The 16,543-nt window shown below is 48.4% G+C and overlaps 1 protein-coding gene across 1 annotated transcript; it reads right to left on the bottom strand.

Moving 5' to 3' along the window:
* Window positions 1–957: 957 nt before the first annotated feature.
* On the bottom strand, window positions 958–15,538 carry NIPAL4 (NIPA like domain containing 4). The gene is made up of 6 exons (XM_019464541.2): window positions 15,230–15,538; window positions 11,623–11,862; window positions 8,370–8,426; window positions 7,113–7,203; window positions 4,426–4,586; window positions 958–3,386 (listed from the first exon to the last, which is right to left on the bottom strand). The coding sequence occupies exons 1-6, from the start codon at window positions 15,264–15,266 to the stop codon at window positions 2,758–2,760; spliced, it is 1,215 nt and encodes a 404-aa protein (XP_019320086.1). The 5' UTR covers window positions 15,267–15,538; the 3' UTR covers window positions 958–2,757.
* Window positions 15,539–16,543: the final 1,005 nt, after the last annotated feature.

Below are 16,543 nucleotides of genomic sequence, written 5' to 3'. Positions count from 1 at the left end.
AAATGCTTCCTCATGAAATCAGCCCCCACCCAAACACCCCTGCCTGTTTAACATCCATCATCTAAACTACCCACTGTGTCTACTCTGCCAGCCGATCTCTGGGTTGATAGTCATAGATTGATCAGCAATGCAATATGCAAAGCCTGGTTGGACAGACCTGGTTCAAATCCCAGCTCTGCTGCTTACTAGATGTGTGGAAATGGATAAATTCCAGAACCCGGGGCCTTTTTTTGCTACATGGTGGGAGTAATACATACCTCAAAAGTGTGATCATACGCGAAGTGCTCCGTGTGAAAGCACCCACCTGTGCCTAGCCTGGGCTAAGTGCTCAGAGACTGCTGACTACATCAGTTTTTGAGTTGCCCTGATGAACATGCCAGGGTTTTATTTATATCTGCTCTGGATTGAGAGTTGGCTCCCAAGACAGTTTGGGCAAAGGAACAGTATTGCTCCTTTATTCAACAGATGATTTTTATGAGTGCCAACTATGTGTTCGGCATTGAAAACAAGCAGCAAATAAAGACCAGCTCCCATGAGGCTTATACCCAGACAGGGGAAACAGCACGGATCACAGGAAAAGGAATGAGCAAAGTAGTGCCAGACTTAGTTTAGTGTTTCGGAGAGACACATTGCCTGGTGGGTAAGACTATAGACCCAGAGCCAGATATCAACTTGGACTCTTCCTGGCTGTGTGACCTTGGGTGATTACATAACCTCCCTGAGACACTTTCCTCAAAAATGGGGCTTAAAAATATATCTACCTTGGGGTGCCTGGGTGGCTCAGTCGGCAAAGCTCAGTATGGCTCCCAGTATGGGCTCAGGTATTAACAAGGGATGAATATTTTCAACCAACTATTCCCCAAACAGCCTTTCCCACTGTAGTGAGTGTGCCTGTGAAAGTTACTGTAGGGACTTACTTGGCAGTCACAACCCTCCAGAGATCAGAGACCAGCCCCCCAGCATTAGACAAACCAATTTAATTGTTCTGTGTCCGATGAAGGCCAAGACACAAGTATCAAGTAAACATACCCAGAGGTCTTTTTTCTTGACCCTGTAAACCACGCTCTCAGGGCCCTTAGATTACTGCCACTCTCAAGATCCAACATGTTGCACTGATTTTAGTTACAGAAATCCACATTCATTGAAAACTGGAGATTTGAGGCTGGAGGTGCAGGAAGCTAGTATATTGGTCAGCCGAGCCTTTAGAGCTTCAAGGCCAGCAAGAGTCTGGGCCGGGCTTGGCTGTGCTTAGGGCATGGGACATCAATGCAGGACACAGGTACGGGGTTATACAGGGGAGGCTCTGCACCCACTTGGGGGCTGAGGATCAAGCCTTCCCTCTTTATAGATATACTGGCTCTCTTACTTCCCCTTCAATGGCCCTTCTACCAACTCCCACACTCTTGCAGCTAGAAAGAAGACAGGAAGAGAATTATCTCTCTCCCTCTCTCCAGCTGCTCTTGTTTTTTAAATGCGTCTGGCCAAATGCAAGGGGATCAAAGGCAGTCCCCAAAGTAGATGGTGTTGGAGCAGCCACGACCTGCTGCTTCCCAAGGTGGGTAGCTCATCAATGGCATTGAGGACTTGGTGGCCATCTGATCAACAGCCAGAAAACACCCATGCCAAGCCTACACCCCACTCGGTCACGGAAGTTCAAAGCTGATCCCACTGCTCAAGCCTCTAAGGCTGTAGCCCAGAAAGTACTCAGAGCCCTTTCCACCGGGGTTCTTGGTTGGGCACCAGAGTAAACACAAAAGTCATCCCTGGTTTCTAGAGGGCCTGTGGCCGCTTTCTGCCAAATTCTGACATTGCTCCTAATTCTCCCCATCTCCCCAAATCATATTTTGGTTTACTCCTTGAGGAAAAGGAAAGTGCATTCTGCCAAATGCTATTTTGACAGCCAGACTACTTTTAAGAGCAGTGCAAATGCTGTTCTCTTTCCAGAGGGAGGCAAAATGAAACACTGGGTTGGGCCAGCAGAGCTTGGCTGTAGAGGATCATTGTCCTTGTCATTTTGTTTTTTGAGTTCTAAGGTAATTGCCTGAATGTCTCAGTGACAACTCCTTAGGACAGAGAGAGAGACGGAAGGGGCAGGGATGGGGGTAGAGTGGACGGAAGCGAAGATGCTGACCTCCCGGCTGGAGTGCTCCGGGAATGGGGCTGGTGGAAATGTTCCCTGAGACATCAGGTGGTTTTCACAGTAAGAAGGTCAGCTGAGGTCATGCTGTTGTCTCCGAAGAGGAAGTAGCAAAAGCAGCAAGACGTCTCACATTAGTTGTCAGCTCTGGATGGGAGGCGTGACGAATTGCTCTCGGGGCCTCCAGGAGCCAGCTGCACTTTGTCCTTGGGCTGAGGAATGGGATTCAGTCTCAGGAGAACCAGTGCTAAGTATTTCCTGACGACCAGCATCTCAGGGAAGTTCTTGGCCTGTGCTACATTCAACGGGTCAAATTCTATCTTCTTCCCAACAACACAGAGATGACACTGAGGAAACAAGTGGGAAGGGAGGTCCAGGGGACCTGCTGGCACCAACATCAAGTAGGGTATTTGGTCACTGAGGCTGTTTCCACGAAGTTCTGCAACCACCGCTCACTGGGTAGGGATTTTCCTTCTGGAAACAATGATGAGGTATAAATGAACATCTCAAGAAAAGAGAGCCCATCGGTAACAGTTGTTCTGAAAATAACCAGGTGGCTCTGGAATTGAGAAGTCAGGCTGTACTGTAGTGCTCATCTTCTCACTCTCGTATTCCACACTTTAAGAATGGATTATAAATACTTTGGGCTTCTCTTCTGGTGATGGGGTGCTGGAGAGTTCTATATTGTCCACAAGGACATTCTTGTCTTCTAGTCTAATGACAGTGGGCTCAGGGGTGGGAGATGGGGTTGGGTTTTTGTGCATGTGGGGCAAGCTGGTCTGGCTGATGTCCAGGTCTTTGAAAGCATGAAGCATGAACACACCCAGAATGATGGTGACAAAGCCAGAGAGGGTGCCCACAATGTCCACTACAGACATGCTGTACCATTCCTTGAAGAGGATGACGGAGGAAGTAACCACCACCGTCGTGAAGAACACATAGTAGATGGGGAACACCAGGGAAGTATTAAAAATGTCCAGTGCCCTGTTCAGGAAGTTGACCTGAGTGCTGAGAGAAAGTGCCAGGATGAGGGACAGGATGTAGGGGAGGGGATGCCTCACAACTGGCATCCCCTGGAAGAAGTTCTTAATGGTGATGCCCAGACCCTTGACGGCAGACACGGAGAAGGACCCAATCACAGAGCAGATGATGATGTAAACGAGGATGTTCCTTTGTCCATAGCGTGGGGCGATGACGAAGATGAGGACGAGGCAGAACACCAGCAGAAGCACAGCAAACACGATGTACCCTTCAGGAGGGGAAGAGATAGATAATCTGAGCTACAGAGGATGCAGTTAGTATCTAGAGCCCCTACCCATGGTGATGGGATGTAACACAGTAGGGTTCCAGTCCCATGACACAACTTTTGAATAATTTGGACAAGTTATTAATTAAACCGCAAGACCTCCATTTCCTCATTTGTAAAACAGGGCTAAGAATAGGACCTTTCTCGGGGTACCTGGGTGGCTCAGTCAGTTGAGTATCCGACTTTTGATTTTGGCTCAGGTCATGATCCCAGGGTCGTGGGATCAAGCACCATGATGGGCTCCATGCTAAGCATGGAGCCTGCTTGGGATTTGCTCTCTCTCTTTCTCTCCCTCCCTCTGCCCCTTTCCCCTGCTCTTGCTCTTTCTCTCAAATAAAATAAAATAAAATAAAATAAAATAAGATAAAATAAAATAAAATAATAAAAGAATGGGACCTTTCTCATAGAGCTTTTTTGGTGGGATTTAATAAGATAATGCATGCTACAAGACTATGTCCCCCCAAGTTCCTATGTTGAAACTTAATTCCCAGTGTGATGGTATTTGGACATTGGGCCTTTGGGAGGTGATTAGGTCATGAGGGTGGCAATTTCATAAATGGGATTAGTGTCCCTATAAAAGAGACCCCAGAGAGATCCTTCACCCCTTCCACCATGTAAGGGCACAGAGAGAAGATGGCCATTTATGAATCAAAATCTACCAGGGCTTTGATCTTGGATTTTCCAGCCTCCAGAACTGTGAGAAATAGATCTCCGTTGTTTATAAGCCACCCAGTCCATGACATTCTGTTACAGCAGCCTGAACATACTAAGACAATGCATGGAAAATATTTAGAACCATGCCCGGCACATAATAAACACATGATAAATGGCATCAGTACACATCAGGCTGGGAAGCCTGTGAGCTAACCCTAGGACCAGCCCCCCAGCTTTCTTTCTTTAGCTTCCCTCTCCTCCAGGTGGCAGCACCTGGCATGGTCAGCACTCAGCCAGACCTTCCCACTCACTGGGGCTCGGAGCCTACCTGTGTCTTTCATCTTGGCAGCCATCTCAATGACGGTGGAGACCTTCTCTTCCTCAGGAGCATGTATCACCATCACTGTGCTGCCGGCCACACAGATCACACAGCCCAGCTTCCCCAGCAGATTCAGACTCTCTCCCAGGAAGTATGAGGACAGGACAGCACTGCACATGGAAATGGGAGACAGAGATTAGAAGCCATACTTGTCCCAGTGTCCTGAAGGAAAATGGGGCCTGAGCAAGCGCTCATGGAGAACAGATCAGGGCTCACTGATCTCCTCCAAAAACATTTGAAATAGAAACTTATTTAGGGGAGGCTTATGGTGTGTGCTGGAGGAATCGACGTATGTGTGGAGTTCTTTCATTTTAGAGACTAAAAGATCCCCAAACACAAGAGTCGGAAAAGTCCTTCAAAGCACTCTTGTCTAACTTCCTACCAATGAGCACATCTTCTCTTAACATTACAGACTGCTTTCAGACATGGCTTGTAAACCACTGGTGGCAAGCAGCTCGCCCCTGCACAAGGCAAATGGATCTACTGTAGGTTCATTCTAATTGTCAAAAATATGGTAATTTCTACTCATTGTCCTATTCTATTCCATGAGCTATACAGAACAAATCTATTCCTTCTTCCGTTTGTATATGCCAATATAAACAACCACAATGACAATTATAGGCACTGTGTCTTGGGCATATATAATATGTACTAAGTATTAGGCTAGGAATTTTCTACTTATTATATCTCACTCACATCTCACAACTCTTTGAGAAGTAAAATATATTATCCCCATTTTATAGATAAGAAACTGAGTCTTATAGAAATTAAAATAACTTGGCAAGGTCATGCAACTGGTAAGTAGCAAGGCCAGGATTTTAGCTGAATTTCTGTCTATAAAGCCTATGGTTTTTCCTCTATACTTCATTGAAGAGAATTCTTGTGACTTCCCTGAAGTGGGTAAAACACCTCCAGTTCCTTGCTATTCCTTGGTGATGTGATTTTCATTCCCCTCACATCCTCAGATGGCAGAGGTGAGGGAAGAAGGGAGGGAAATGGGGCAAGACAGGTATGATCTCATGGTAGGTTTCTATTTCCTTACAAAGGTAACATTAACTTGGGGTAAAAATCAGTGGCTGATCTAGGAATGAATTCCTCCCCCCAAATCCTAGTTAAAGATATGAAGGGAGGGGAGATTAATGTCCAAGCTCCTTTGAATGTCTTCTGTCTCTCCTTTAAAACTGCCCATAACATTTTACCCAGAATGTGTGTTCAAGAGAGTCTGGTGGCATTAGCACAGGCAGACGTCACGCGATGGAGTATTCCCCTCCTCCCCCAACTTCCTGGGAGTGGGAATTTGTAAGTTAATCAGATACGCAATAGAAGTATCACAACTACATCAGCCAACTGTACCATGTGAGTCACGGTTCTGTTTGTTTTTGATTGTGTAAACGTTACAAAATTGTCATCAAGATGGTAAAACAAAACAGGAAACTATGGGTGCTGGGTGTGGTCGGCAGGGCTCCCAGGTTAAGCCAATAATCACAGCCAGCTTCAAATGGGGCTCCAAGACCCCCACAGAGGAACTATGCTTATAGTTCAGGAGGAATGAGGCAATGTGAAGCACACATACTTAGTATCAGTTATTTTAAAAACTATTGGATGTCTGTCAGGCAACACGGCTTAGTGGCTTGAGCACGTGGCCTTTGAAATCAGACTGCTTGGGTGGGAATCCTGGCCTAGCCCCTTAGGACCTGGCTGATCTTGACCAAATTGCTTAACCTGTCTTGGCTTCAGGTGTCTTCTACTTTCTAGTTAGTAGGGAGGCTGTGAGGATTAAATGAGTTAATACATGGGAAACATTTAGAACATTTAGCACATAGTAAGCCCTCATATGTGCTGGCTATGGTGATTCTTCACTGCCAGTTCTGTACTATGCTCTTTCTTTCTTTCTTTCTTTGTCTTTCTTTCTTTCTTTCTTTCTTTCTTTCGTAACATTTATTTTTGAGAGACAGAGCACGAGCTGGGGAGGGGCAGAGAGAGATGGAGACACAGAATCCGAATCAGGCTCCAGGCTCTGAGCTGTCACCACACAGCCTGACTCGACGTGGGGCTCGAACCCACACACCGTGAGATTGTGACCTGAGCCGCAGTTGGATGCTGAGCCAGCCAGGCGCCCCTGCACTATGTGCTTTCTGTGCATCATCTCATTTAGTCCTTGAAGCAATGCCTTCAGGTAGGTAGTATTAGCATCCCCACTGAGCAGACAGGGAAATTGAGGCTTAGAGAAGTTAAATGACTTGCCCATGGTAATGTAGTTACTACATTAGGCAGAGCTAAGGTCAGAACTCAGGGACAGCTAATACAGAGCTTATGCTTTTTAACTTGTATGCTGCTCCTACTGGAGCACGAAAGCATTGACATGAGACAGTCAGCTTGGTGGCAGTGGGAGCCCTTCCAGCTGATCTGGGTTTGGCCTGCCCTTCTATTGCCCCATCGTTCGAGGAGATGCTAGAGCAATCAGCAGCAAACAATCTACAGATCAGGAGCTCTGAACAGCACAGTGCCTCTTTCTGGGAGCTAATATCGACCCACGTCCCTGACTGCAAGTGGCAGTTGACCCCACTAGACAGTTCCAGACCTCAACAAACTGAAAATAGGAAGGAGGCAGAGACAGCAAGAGAGGAGACAATAACCTTATGAGGACGCTCAGTGCTCCCAGAGGCGTGACAACTGTTGCAGGAGCAAATGCGTAGGCCCCGAAGTTGGCAACCTCTCCAGCAGCCACTAGGAAATGAAGGGAGAAAACACGGTAGTGTGGCTTCGATGCATCATCTCCAGCCCAACTGAACCTGGGCAGAGACAGCTTCATTCAGTGGTCAACCATTCACAGGATCCCAGACCATCATTCCTTAATGTCTTGATCCTTATGCTCTCCTCATGGCCAATCTGATCAGAAGGTCAGGCCCAGATTATCCTGATCAAATCCTTCCATTTTAGATGGGCAAGCTAGGCCCAGAGTCCAAGGTCACAGGACATGTTTGTGGAAGGATGCTTTCTTGTTCTTGAGGTCTCTTGGCTTCTAGTCCAGGCACGGCTAAATGTATCTCAGGGACTGTTGATGTTTCATCTGTATATATGAGGTGAGTTCTAGAAAATGTTAATTTATCAAATAAAGAAACATTTAATTATTGGTTCTCTAGGTACCTGTTGGTCATGAGGCCATCTCTCCCAGATTGACAGGCAGGTGGTTAGAAAGTCTGACATTCCCAAAGGGCCTAATTCTCTGCATTTGAGTTTCTAGTTTGCAGACTCCTGAAAGTGCCCTTTCTGTCTCTGCTGGTAGAGAATGACCTGGGTCTGCCCTTTGAAAGCAGATGATGAATGTTATAGCCCTGGCTATGACTAGGGTCAAAACCTGAATTATAAATGGAAAGCTGGATAATTTTCCATTCAAAAGAATTAGGGTTTGAAAGCCAGAGAGGGTGGGTGGAAAGCGGGGGAAACGTGTGAATGTGCAAATCTGGGCAAACTGCAAGTGGCAGACCAGCCATGTTCTAAAGTGAGCCAACACACGGCCTGTGGAATGGGAAAATTGGCTGAGGAGCCCCAGCCTCCCATGTAGAGATCCAACAGACTCCAGCCAGGAGTGATAACTCTCTATGTTTCAAGGGAAGTTGAGAAAAGACACCTTTATCATTACCAGCTCTCTACAAACCTCTCTGGGGTTAAATGTTTCATGGATGAAGGACTGACTTTGGGTTGAGAAAGAGATCTGAAATACAGGTAAAATGTTCAACCTGCAAAGATGGTCAAGATGTTCCCCTTGGGAATCTGGGTCTCAGATTCACACTTTGCACAATGGAGACAGAAAGGCCCCCCTCCGCCCCTCCTTTCATCTCCGCCTCTGCCATCAAAGGGTCACTGTTGTTAGTAAGAAAGAACCCACTTACTCGTGAGAAATCCAGCCCACCACATGGCATCCTTCAGGTAGCCATACCCTCCGTCCACTGTAGAAAGGAATGGACACAAAGTTAGCTTGGCCATGCTCTTTCAGGCACCTTTCCTATCTCTACCTTCACTCCCCAGTCTTGAAGGGTTCAATATATGTTAGCTGGTTAGTTCTCTGGGCTTGCTTCTGGGTGAACTTATCCATTCCCCAAGTTTTAAATACCATCTTTATGCAGGCATCCTTATTTCATACACGTATACTGATCCTTTCTTTGGATGTATGTATGTTCAATTGCTTAGTTGACATCTCTTGGATCTCCTATAGGCATCCCAAACTCTGTCTTAAATAGAACTCTTAATTTTAAATGCTCCCCACCCACCCACCTACCAAATGAAAGTCAGTAAATGGCACCTCTATGCACCCAGTTGCTTAAGCCACAAACCAGAGAATCACCCTTGACCCTCCCATTCCTCCACCTTCTGCATTCCATCCATTCTGCTAATTCCCTCTCCAAAGAGCATCGCACATATGTCCACTCCACTGCCACCACTCAACTCCAAGGCACTACCACCTCTGGCCTGGGCTGAGGCAATAGCCCTCTATGTTCATCTGATTCCACTGTCATCATCCCTTTATAACCCACTGCCTTCATAGCAGCCAATGAATTTTAAGAATGTAAATCATACAGTCACCCCTCAGCTTGCAGCAGGCCAATGGCTTCCAAATACTCAGAGGATAAAGCCCCAAATCCTAAATAAGCCAGTTTGTAGTTTTGTCCCTGTTCACCTCTCCAAAGGCATCTCCTACCACTCTTCTTACTAGTATCTACTCACTCAGGCTTTCTTTTAGTTCGTCCAAAATCACGAGCTCTTTTTGGCTTTAAAACCTTTGCATGTGCTTTTCCATGTTGGAAACAGTTTTCTTAACGATATTTGCTTACATATATTTGCTCACTCTACAGGACGTTGCTTGAATGTTTCTTCCTCTAAGATGTCCTCTGTGACCGCCTTATCTCTATTATTTCTCCTTGGGATTCTCTTTCATCACACCCAGCTTTTCTCCTTCATGACATTTATTTATAAATTGAATTAATGTATTTATTTTCTGGCATATCTCCCACTAAAATGGAAACACCAGGAAGTCAGGAATTGTGTCTGCCTTGTTCACATGGTGGACTCAGAGCCTGGCACATAGTCAATACTCAATAATAATAGTTATGATGATGATGGTTATGATGGTAATAGATGGGTTTTAGACAGTTATGTGAAAATCCAGAGATTGTGTATCGCTTTTTGTAAATGTCTATTTTTCTAAGAAGATCTTTAGATCTCATCAGGTTCCTAAAGGACTCAGGATCTTCCATAAAAGGAGCACTGAGAGCATTTTATGCTAAGGGTTGAAATCTCATTAGATAAGGAAATAGCAGATTGGAGGGAAAAAAGGATTCCAGAGAAGCTACCTTTCTGAATGGTATCAGTGATATTTACCCTGCTTTCTCCTGGCACACGCAAATCTTTTCCTGGCACTTTGGGAGGTCTCTGGCCTTCTGAACACTTGTCAGGAAGTGAAGGAGAGAGCAACAAAGACCATTGCTCCTGACTTCCTCCCCACATCTCACAGCTTTCCATTTCAGAGGGCACCTGGCTCTAGCTCTGGATATCCAACTGTCTGCCGGGCCGTCCCACTTAGAGAAGAGTAATACCAATACTCGTGCCAAGCATTTTTGTAAACACACTACCTATCTTCACAACAATACTAGAGGTTGGAACTGCTCTTATCCCCATTTTACAGATAAGGAAACTGAGGCACAGAGAAAGCACTTTCCTTGCCCAGGATCACATCACCAGGAACTGAAGAGCTGGAATTAGAGCCCCAGGAGTCTGCTTCCAAAGCACAGTGGCTTACAGAACACTAAACTGAACATGCCCAGACTTGAACCATCGTCTTCCCATAAACCCGCTCTTCCTGCCTTCTTTATCACAGAAAACAGCACCCTCATCTCCTCAGTTGCTCAAGTCAGAAAGCTGAGTCAGCCTCGACTCTGTTTTCACCATCCCCTGGGAGCCAGTTGACACCAAACCCAGAAAGCTCTCTTGGGACTCTACCACTGTCTTCATTCCCAGGCCCAAGTTATGCTGTCCCTCTCCCCTAACTGGTCTCCTGGGCACCAGTCTTGTCCCTAATCCACCGTCCACCCAGCAACCAGGAATTTTTTCAAATCGTAAATCGAACTATGTCATTCCCCTGCCCAAAACCTTTGTCACTTACAATTGCACCCAAACTCTGTAGCCCGGTTTGCAAGACCCTTCGCGATCTGGCCCTTCCCCCGTCTCTTACCCCTCGGTGCTCCAGCCATCCTGAACTACTTTCGGCTTCCAATGTCACTCATCCTCTCTCGCCTCTGAGCCTTTGCACTTGCTGTCCTTTCTGCCTGCATCACCATGTCTTCTTCTCTTCTCCTCCACCTTGCCATCTCATCGTTTAGGCCCCAGCTTCCAGATCACCTCTTGTAGAAAACCTCCCCTAACCTTCCAAGCCTGGGCTTTACATGCTCCTCCAAAATAGTCCCAAAGGATTCTGTATTTTCCCCATGACAGATAGCAAGTAACCTACTATGGAACGATTGCTTATTGACTTGCCTGTGTCTCCCACTCAACTCAATGTCCCACAGGGCACTGTGTCCCCGTGTCCAGCATGGTATCTGGCACCCAGCAGGTTTGCGGGGAATCATGAGCAAATAAATGAATTCCTTGACACATGATTCCTTTTCTCCAGAATGTTTTCACAGTTAGTCCCTTGTGGACAGAGACCCAGTAATTTTTCTGTAGCCTGTAGCGGGTTCAGTGTGAAGTTAATAGGGCACACCAGTGTGCGGCAATGCTCTGGGCAGAGGTATTTGTATGCCCATTTTGCATAGGGAAGTTGAGGGAAGTTGAGACTTGCCTATGATGACCTAGCTGGTAAGAAATAAAACTGGACTAGATCTGGGGTTCCTGATTCTCGGCTGTGAGACTTTTCCTTATCTGTACCCCCAATTAACTTATCTTGAAATTCTCCAGAAATGTTGGATTTTAAAGGAACGTCTCCTGCTGGTGGACTGGATTCCTGGTGGAGTTGACAATGAGTCTTTTGTGACCATTTAAGCCAGGCTCTGAAACTGCTACAGTGGCCCCCCTATGAAGGGAGGTGCACAGGCCTGGCCCAGGGCCCAGTTGCCCGGCACCCCATGCCCACCCTCCCCCTCAGGACCCTACCAGCCCGTGTGGCCCCCGAGGCCACCAGTCGTTGAAGGCCTTTCTTCTTGAGGATGACACTGCTGCCGATGAGGAAGCTGGACAAGAAGGCCAGGCCCAGACCAATGTAGAAGCCGTAGCTCTGCCTGAACCTCTCCTTCCAGCTGGTAGAGGTGACATTGCTGGGCACCTGGGGGCTGAGGTCACTGACGATCTGGCACAGGACTTGTTGGGAGGAGCAGTAAAGGCTGATCAGGGAACCTGGACAGGAAGACCATGGTAAGTGAGTCACGCCGGGTACATTTGGGTGCTTTCAAGATACTGGAATTGGCGGCTCTTTCAGACCCCATACTTCAGCTTCCAAGGCCCACACAATGGGCCTGAACCTAACAATAATAATTAACATTCACTAAGTGCTTACTCCAGGCTAGGGGCTTTATTTGCATGAACTCATTCAATTTTCATAACCATCTGTCAGGTAAGTGCTGCTTTGAATTCCCATTTCATAGATGTAGAAATGGAGGCCATGAGAGGTCAGGCACCTTGCCTAAGAACACAGACTGTCTGACTCCAGAAGTCCAGCACATAACCCCTAAGGTGTACTGATGCTCCCCACACCCAGCAGGGTTCTCAGGCTCTCAAGCTGTCAGGCATCATTGACTCCAACTTCCCACCCTCCACAGGAATCTCCTCCCAGCCTCTGGACTTCCAATAGCTCAGGATCACACAGGGATTTTCTCCTCCAAGAGGCCTCTTCACTTCCATATCCCTACCTCCAGCCGCAGCAGAGATTCCTGACAGGTAACATGAGGGAGTGAGGCCTGCAGGTCCATAGCCCCTTCTAGGCCTGAAGATGACTAAATATAAGCACCCTGTTTGTTAGAACGGCCCATTTCCAAGCCAGATTTTAAGACCTCTGGTGCTGACAGTCAGTGGCTTGGGCCTCCTTCAGGCCTCAGAGACATTGGTGTCCCTGTCACTCCATGTGGAATCTCTTCAGTTTGCTTTCCAAGTGCTTGAGATCCTGAGAGTCTGAATCAGCCCTCATGCCCCAGAACCGGCCAACCCTTGCTTGCCTTTCTGGCACAAACACCAAGGACAATAGGACAAACTTGGGTGAGGGGCAGACCCTCAGTCAGAAGAGCTAAGCTGCCTAAGTTCAGTGAAACAATATAAAGCACAGCCAATAATCCTCCAGTTCCAGTGCCCACATGGTCCTCTACTCTGAGGCTTTTCAGGAACATTCCTACCACAGAAATGACACAGTGATCATGTGCAGGGTTTTGGCTGGAGAAACTGGGACCCTGATAAGTTTGGTAACCTGAGTAAGACTACACTCGTGGTAAGAAGAGAAGCCAAATTGTTCCCCAAGTCCCTGTGATGCCAAAGCCATGCTCTTAACCACCACATGTACCCCACAGAGCAGGCAGCAAGGGTGGGGTGGGGTTTCCTTTGGCCTCTTGAGGGTTATTTTAAAATATGAACTTATTGCTAACATTTAAAAATCCTATTTCCCCGGGTGCCTGGGTGGCTCAGTCAGTTAAGTGTCTGACTTCACTCAGGTCATGATCTCGCGGTCTATGGGTTCGAGCCCTGTGTCAGGCTCTGTGCTGACAGCTCAGAACCTGGAGTCTCCTTCGGATTCTGTGACTCCCTCTCTCTCTCTCTCTGCCCCTCTCCTGCCTGCTTTTTCTCTCTCACTTTCTCTGTTTCTCAAAAGTAAATAAACATTAAAAAATTTTAATAAAAATCTGATTTCCCAAGAAAATTCAGCTTTTGAGCTGCCTGTGTTTACCTTGTTGAGTACACCGTCCCAACCGACAACTGGCTGCAGTTGAGAGTGGTTCCCCCTTAGGAAATGCACCTTGCAATTCCTGAGTCCATACCTGGCTCCCTTCAGTCATTCTGGTTATGTGCTCAGCCCCTGTAGGCATCTGAGTTTGTGACCTCTGGTGGTCAAAGGTCTTTTTCAAACCGTGGGTCACAAAGCTCCAGGCTGCTGTGCCAAGGATGTAAGCCTGGGCCGGGTTCTCCTCATACCAATTAGAACTACAGGCGAGCCACTAGATGGGCCCCAAAGCCCAAGGTCATGCAGCTCTGGCTTTGGTGTATCTGGAGGATAGAGCAGCATCTTGGTGGAATAAAATAAGGGCAATGCTGATCTTTCTTCCATGGCACAGAATGGCCTGTCTAACCCTCTTACTTGCCACTGGGAAAACTGGGGCCTAGAGAAGGGGAAGGACTTGCTTGAGTCTCACAAAAACCTAGAGGCAGAGCTGGGCCTGGAACCCACCAGGGGACATCCATGTGTCTTTCACAGTGGGAGATCTCTCTTCCTGACACCTGTGTTGCAATCAAGAGAAGATGAGACATGAAGCCATTTCCATCCTTAATGAAATTTGGTCTGACCTCTTGCTCCTGTTCCTCAGCTCAGACAGTCTAGTCTGGAGAGTTCCCTGAACTCAGGAAATGAGCCAGAGCCTGGGAGGACATGGGCCAAGGAAGGTGACTCCCAAGAGGAAGGCCAAGCCCATCCCCACGCCCTTCACCTGCCCTCCTGAAGGTGCATCTCCAGGAGGTGGAGCCACGGGGTGAGCTTGCCTGTTCTGGGAAGCACCCTCTGCTGAATGAAGTTTTCCCAGGGGGACGAAAAGAAAATGAAAGAGGCTGAAGGCCAAAGGACATCCAGTTCTGAGAAGGATGCTCATTAGACAAGCGGGTGCTGGGCCCGGTGATTCTGGGTTCTTTTCCAGAATATGCTAGGACTGGGGAACATATTCTTCCCCAGGGGAAGGTGAGGCTGAAAATGGACTGCATTGTTGGTCAGGAGACCAAAGCCAGCCAACACCCAAAGAGCTGGCTTTGAACACTCACTGGAGAAGAGAAATTAGAGAAACAGGGCTATCGGACAAGTTACAATTGCAAGAGGCGGTAGGAAAATGGAGACATAGCAGGAAGAGAGCACAGTAGTCTGAGTACAGGTTGTAGGATCCAAGGGCTCTAGCTTTATATTCCACTTCCCCCAGCGGATTAGTTTGAGCAAATCATCAGGCTTTTCAGAACTTCAGTTTCTTTCTCTCCAGAAAGGAGACGGCGAGATGATCATATCTACCTGCCCTCTAGAGTTAAGGATAAATGAAGTAATGCAGGCAAAGGGCCTAGTCTACCACCCAGTTCCCAGCAAGAACTTAACATAAAGCTAAAGGTCTTTCCTATCCCTTCCTGGGTTGCTCTTTCCCGCCTTTCCCTAAAAGGTGTGTGTGGGTTTGGGGGTGAAGAGTCTCTGCGCCCCTCTCCCTTGCCCCAGGGAGACAGGCAGACCCGGGCAGGTAGTAGAATCTGAAGCAACTGTATATAAGAAACAACCACGAGCCCCCCCTCCCCCTCTGGTTGACCAGTTGCAATCAGTGCTGCCCGCCTCCCGCCTCCGTCCCCACGCGTCCCCTTTCCTCCCAACCCCCCTCTCAGCTACCAGCTCCGAAGACGGGGGAAGTCGGCCGGAACCCCGCTTCTCCCCAAGACTGGCCAGAGCGCGATCCACCCCTCCTCGGTTTGGGCCCCGGCCAGAGAGGACGCGAAGGAAAGGAGCGGCGGCGAAGGGAAGGCGCGAAGCGCGGCCCGCACGCACCGTTCTGGCAGCTGGTGTTGCTGGCCCGCAGCTCCATGGGCCCTGCGCGCACGGACCCACGCGCGGGCTGCTGGCGCCCCGGGTTCCCCGGTGCCGGAGCAGGTGGCCGAGACTCGTCCCCCCGCGTGGCCGGCCTGCCAGAGGCTGCCGGGGTCGGCCCCAGGGGTGGAGAGAATGACGCGCCCCAGAGGGGGACGGTCCTCGGGGAGGAGTCACCCAGAGTCTTGGGCAACTCGTTGGGCCGGGGGCCCAGCGCTCGAGCAGCCGGCAGAGGGGCGCACGCCCTCCCGGGGTGCGGAGGCTGCAGCGCTCCCGGAGAGGGAGTCACCGCGTCGCGCCCCCGGCGGGAGGCAAGGGGGGCGGGTCCCCGGGCGCCGCCCCTCCGCGACGCCGGGACTGCACCCGGTGGTGTCCCCAGTGTCAGAGAGATGATGGATCCTCAGACGGTGGGAGAGGGGGAAATTTTTCGGGCGGAGGAAGAAGTGGGGAAAGTGGTGGTTGGAAGAGGCACGGCTGCCAGATGGAGTCCTCCCGGGTCGGGAGGGGGTCCAAGACCCTGGGTTTCTCCCTTCCTGTCTGCCTTCTTGGCTTCCTCCTTCCCTGCCTCCCTGCCTGGTTCATTCATTCAACATAGGTCTGATCTGTGCTGGGCACTAGCACGCAACAGGCACACAGTAAGTAGGTGCCCGATAAATGACCCATACTTGTCTGTGGAATGAATGGATGATAGAAGCTTGGTAAATTCAATGAAAGAAGTATATCTCTTCTTCCAAGTGACTGGGGACCAAAAGGAGGCAGACATATTCTCTGTCCCTGGAGAACCTTATGTATTAATGAGAGAAACAAAACGGGACCTACTACTACCTAGAAACTGGTGTCTTCCAAATCAGCATTAAAAAAAAAAACAAACTGGATGGGGTGCCTGGGGTAGCTTATTCGGTTGAGAGGCTCTCGATTTTGCTCAAGTCATGGTCTCCCTGCTCCTGAGTTGGGGCTCCAAGCTGGGCTCTGTGATGGCAGTGCAGAGCCTGCCTGGAATTCTCTCCCCCTCGGAATAAATAAATAAGCTTAAAAAAAAAACAAAACTCAAAAAACTGTGGTTATGGAAAGTATGCTTGTCATCCATGGGTAATAGTAAACATGAATTAGAGAAACACTGATTTGAACCATAAGAACACTTGTGCAGTGTTTGCCGCAGGGCAGGCAATGTTAATGCTGAAAAACTCCCGTTCATTCAGTCCTCATGACAGCCATATACAGGACATACTTTTATCACTTTCAGAAAGGAAACTGAAGCACAGAGTGATCAAGGAA

Source organism: Panthera pardus, unplaced genomic scaffold, assembly GCF_024362965.1.
Source record: "Panthera pardus isolate Hobbes unplaced genomic scaffold, ASM2436296v1 HiC_scaffold_2, whole genome shotgun sequence".
In the NCBI taxonomy this organism is placed as follows: domain Eukaryota; kingdom Metazoa; phylum Chordata; class Mammalia; order Carnivora; family Felidae; genus Panthera; species Panthera pardus.
This window is presented reverse-complemented; position numbering and strand designations above follow the sequence as displayed.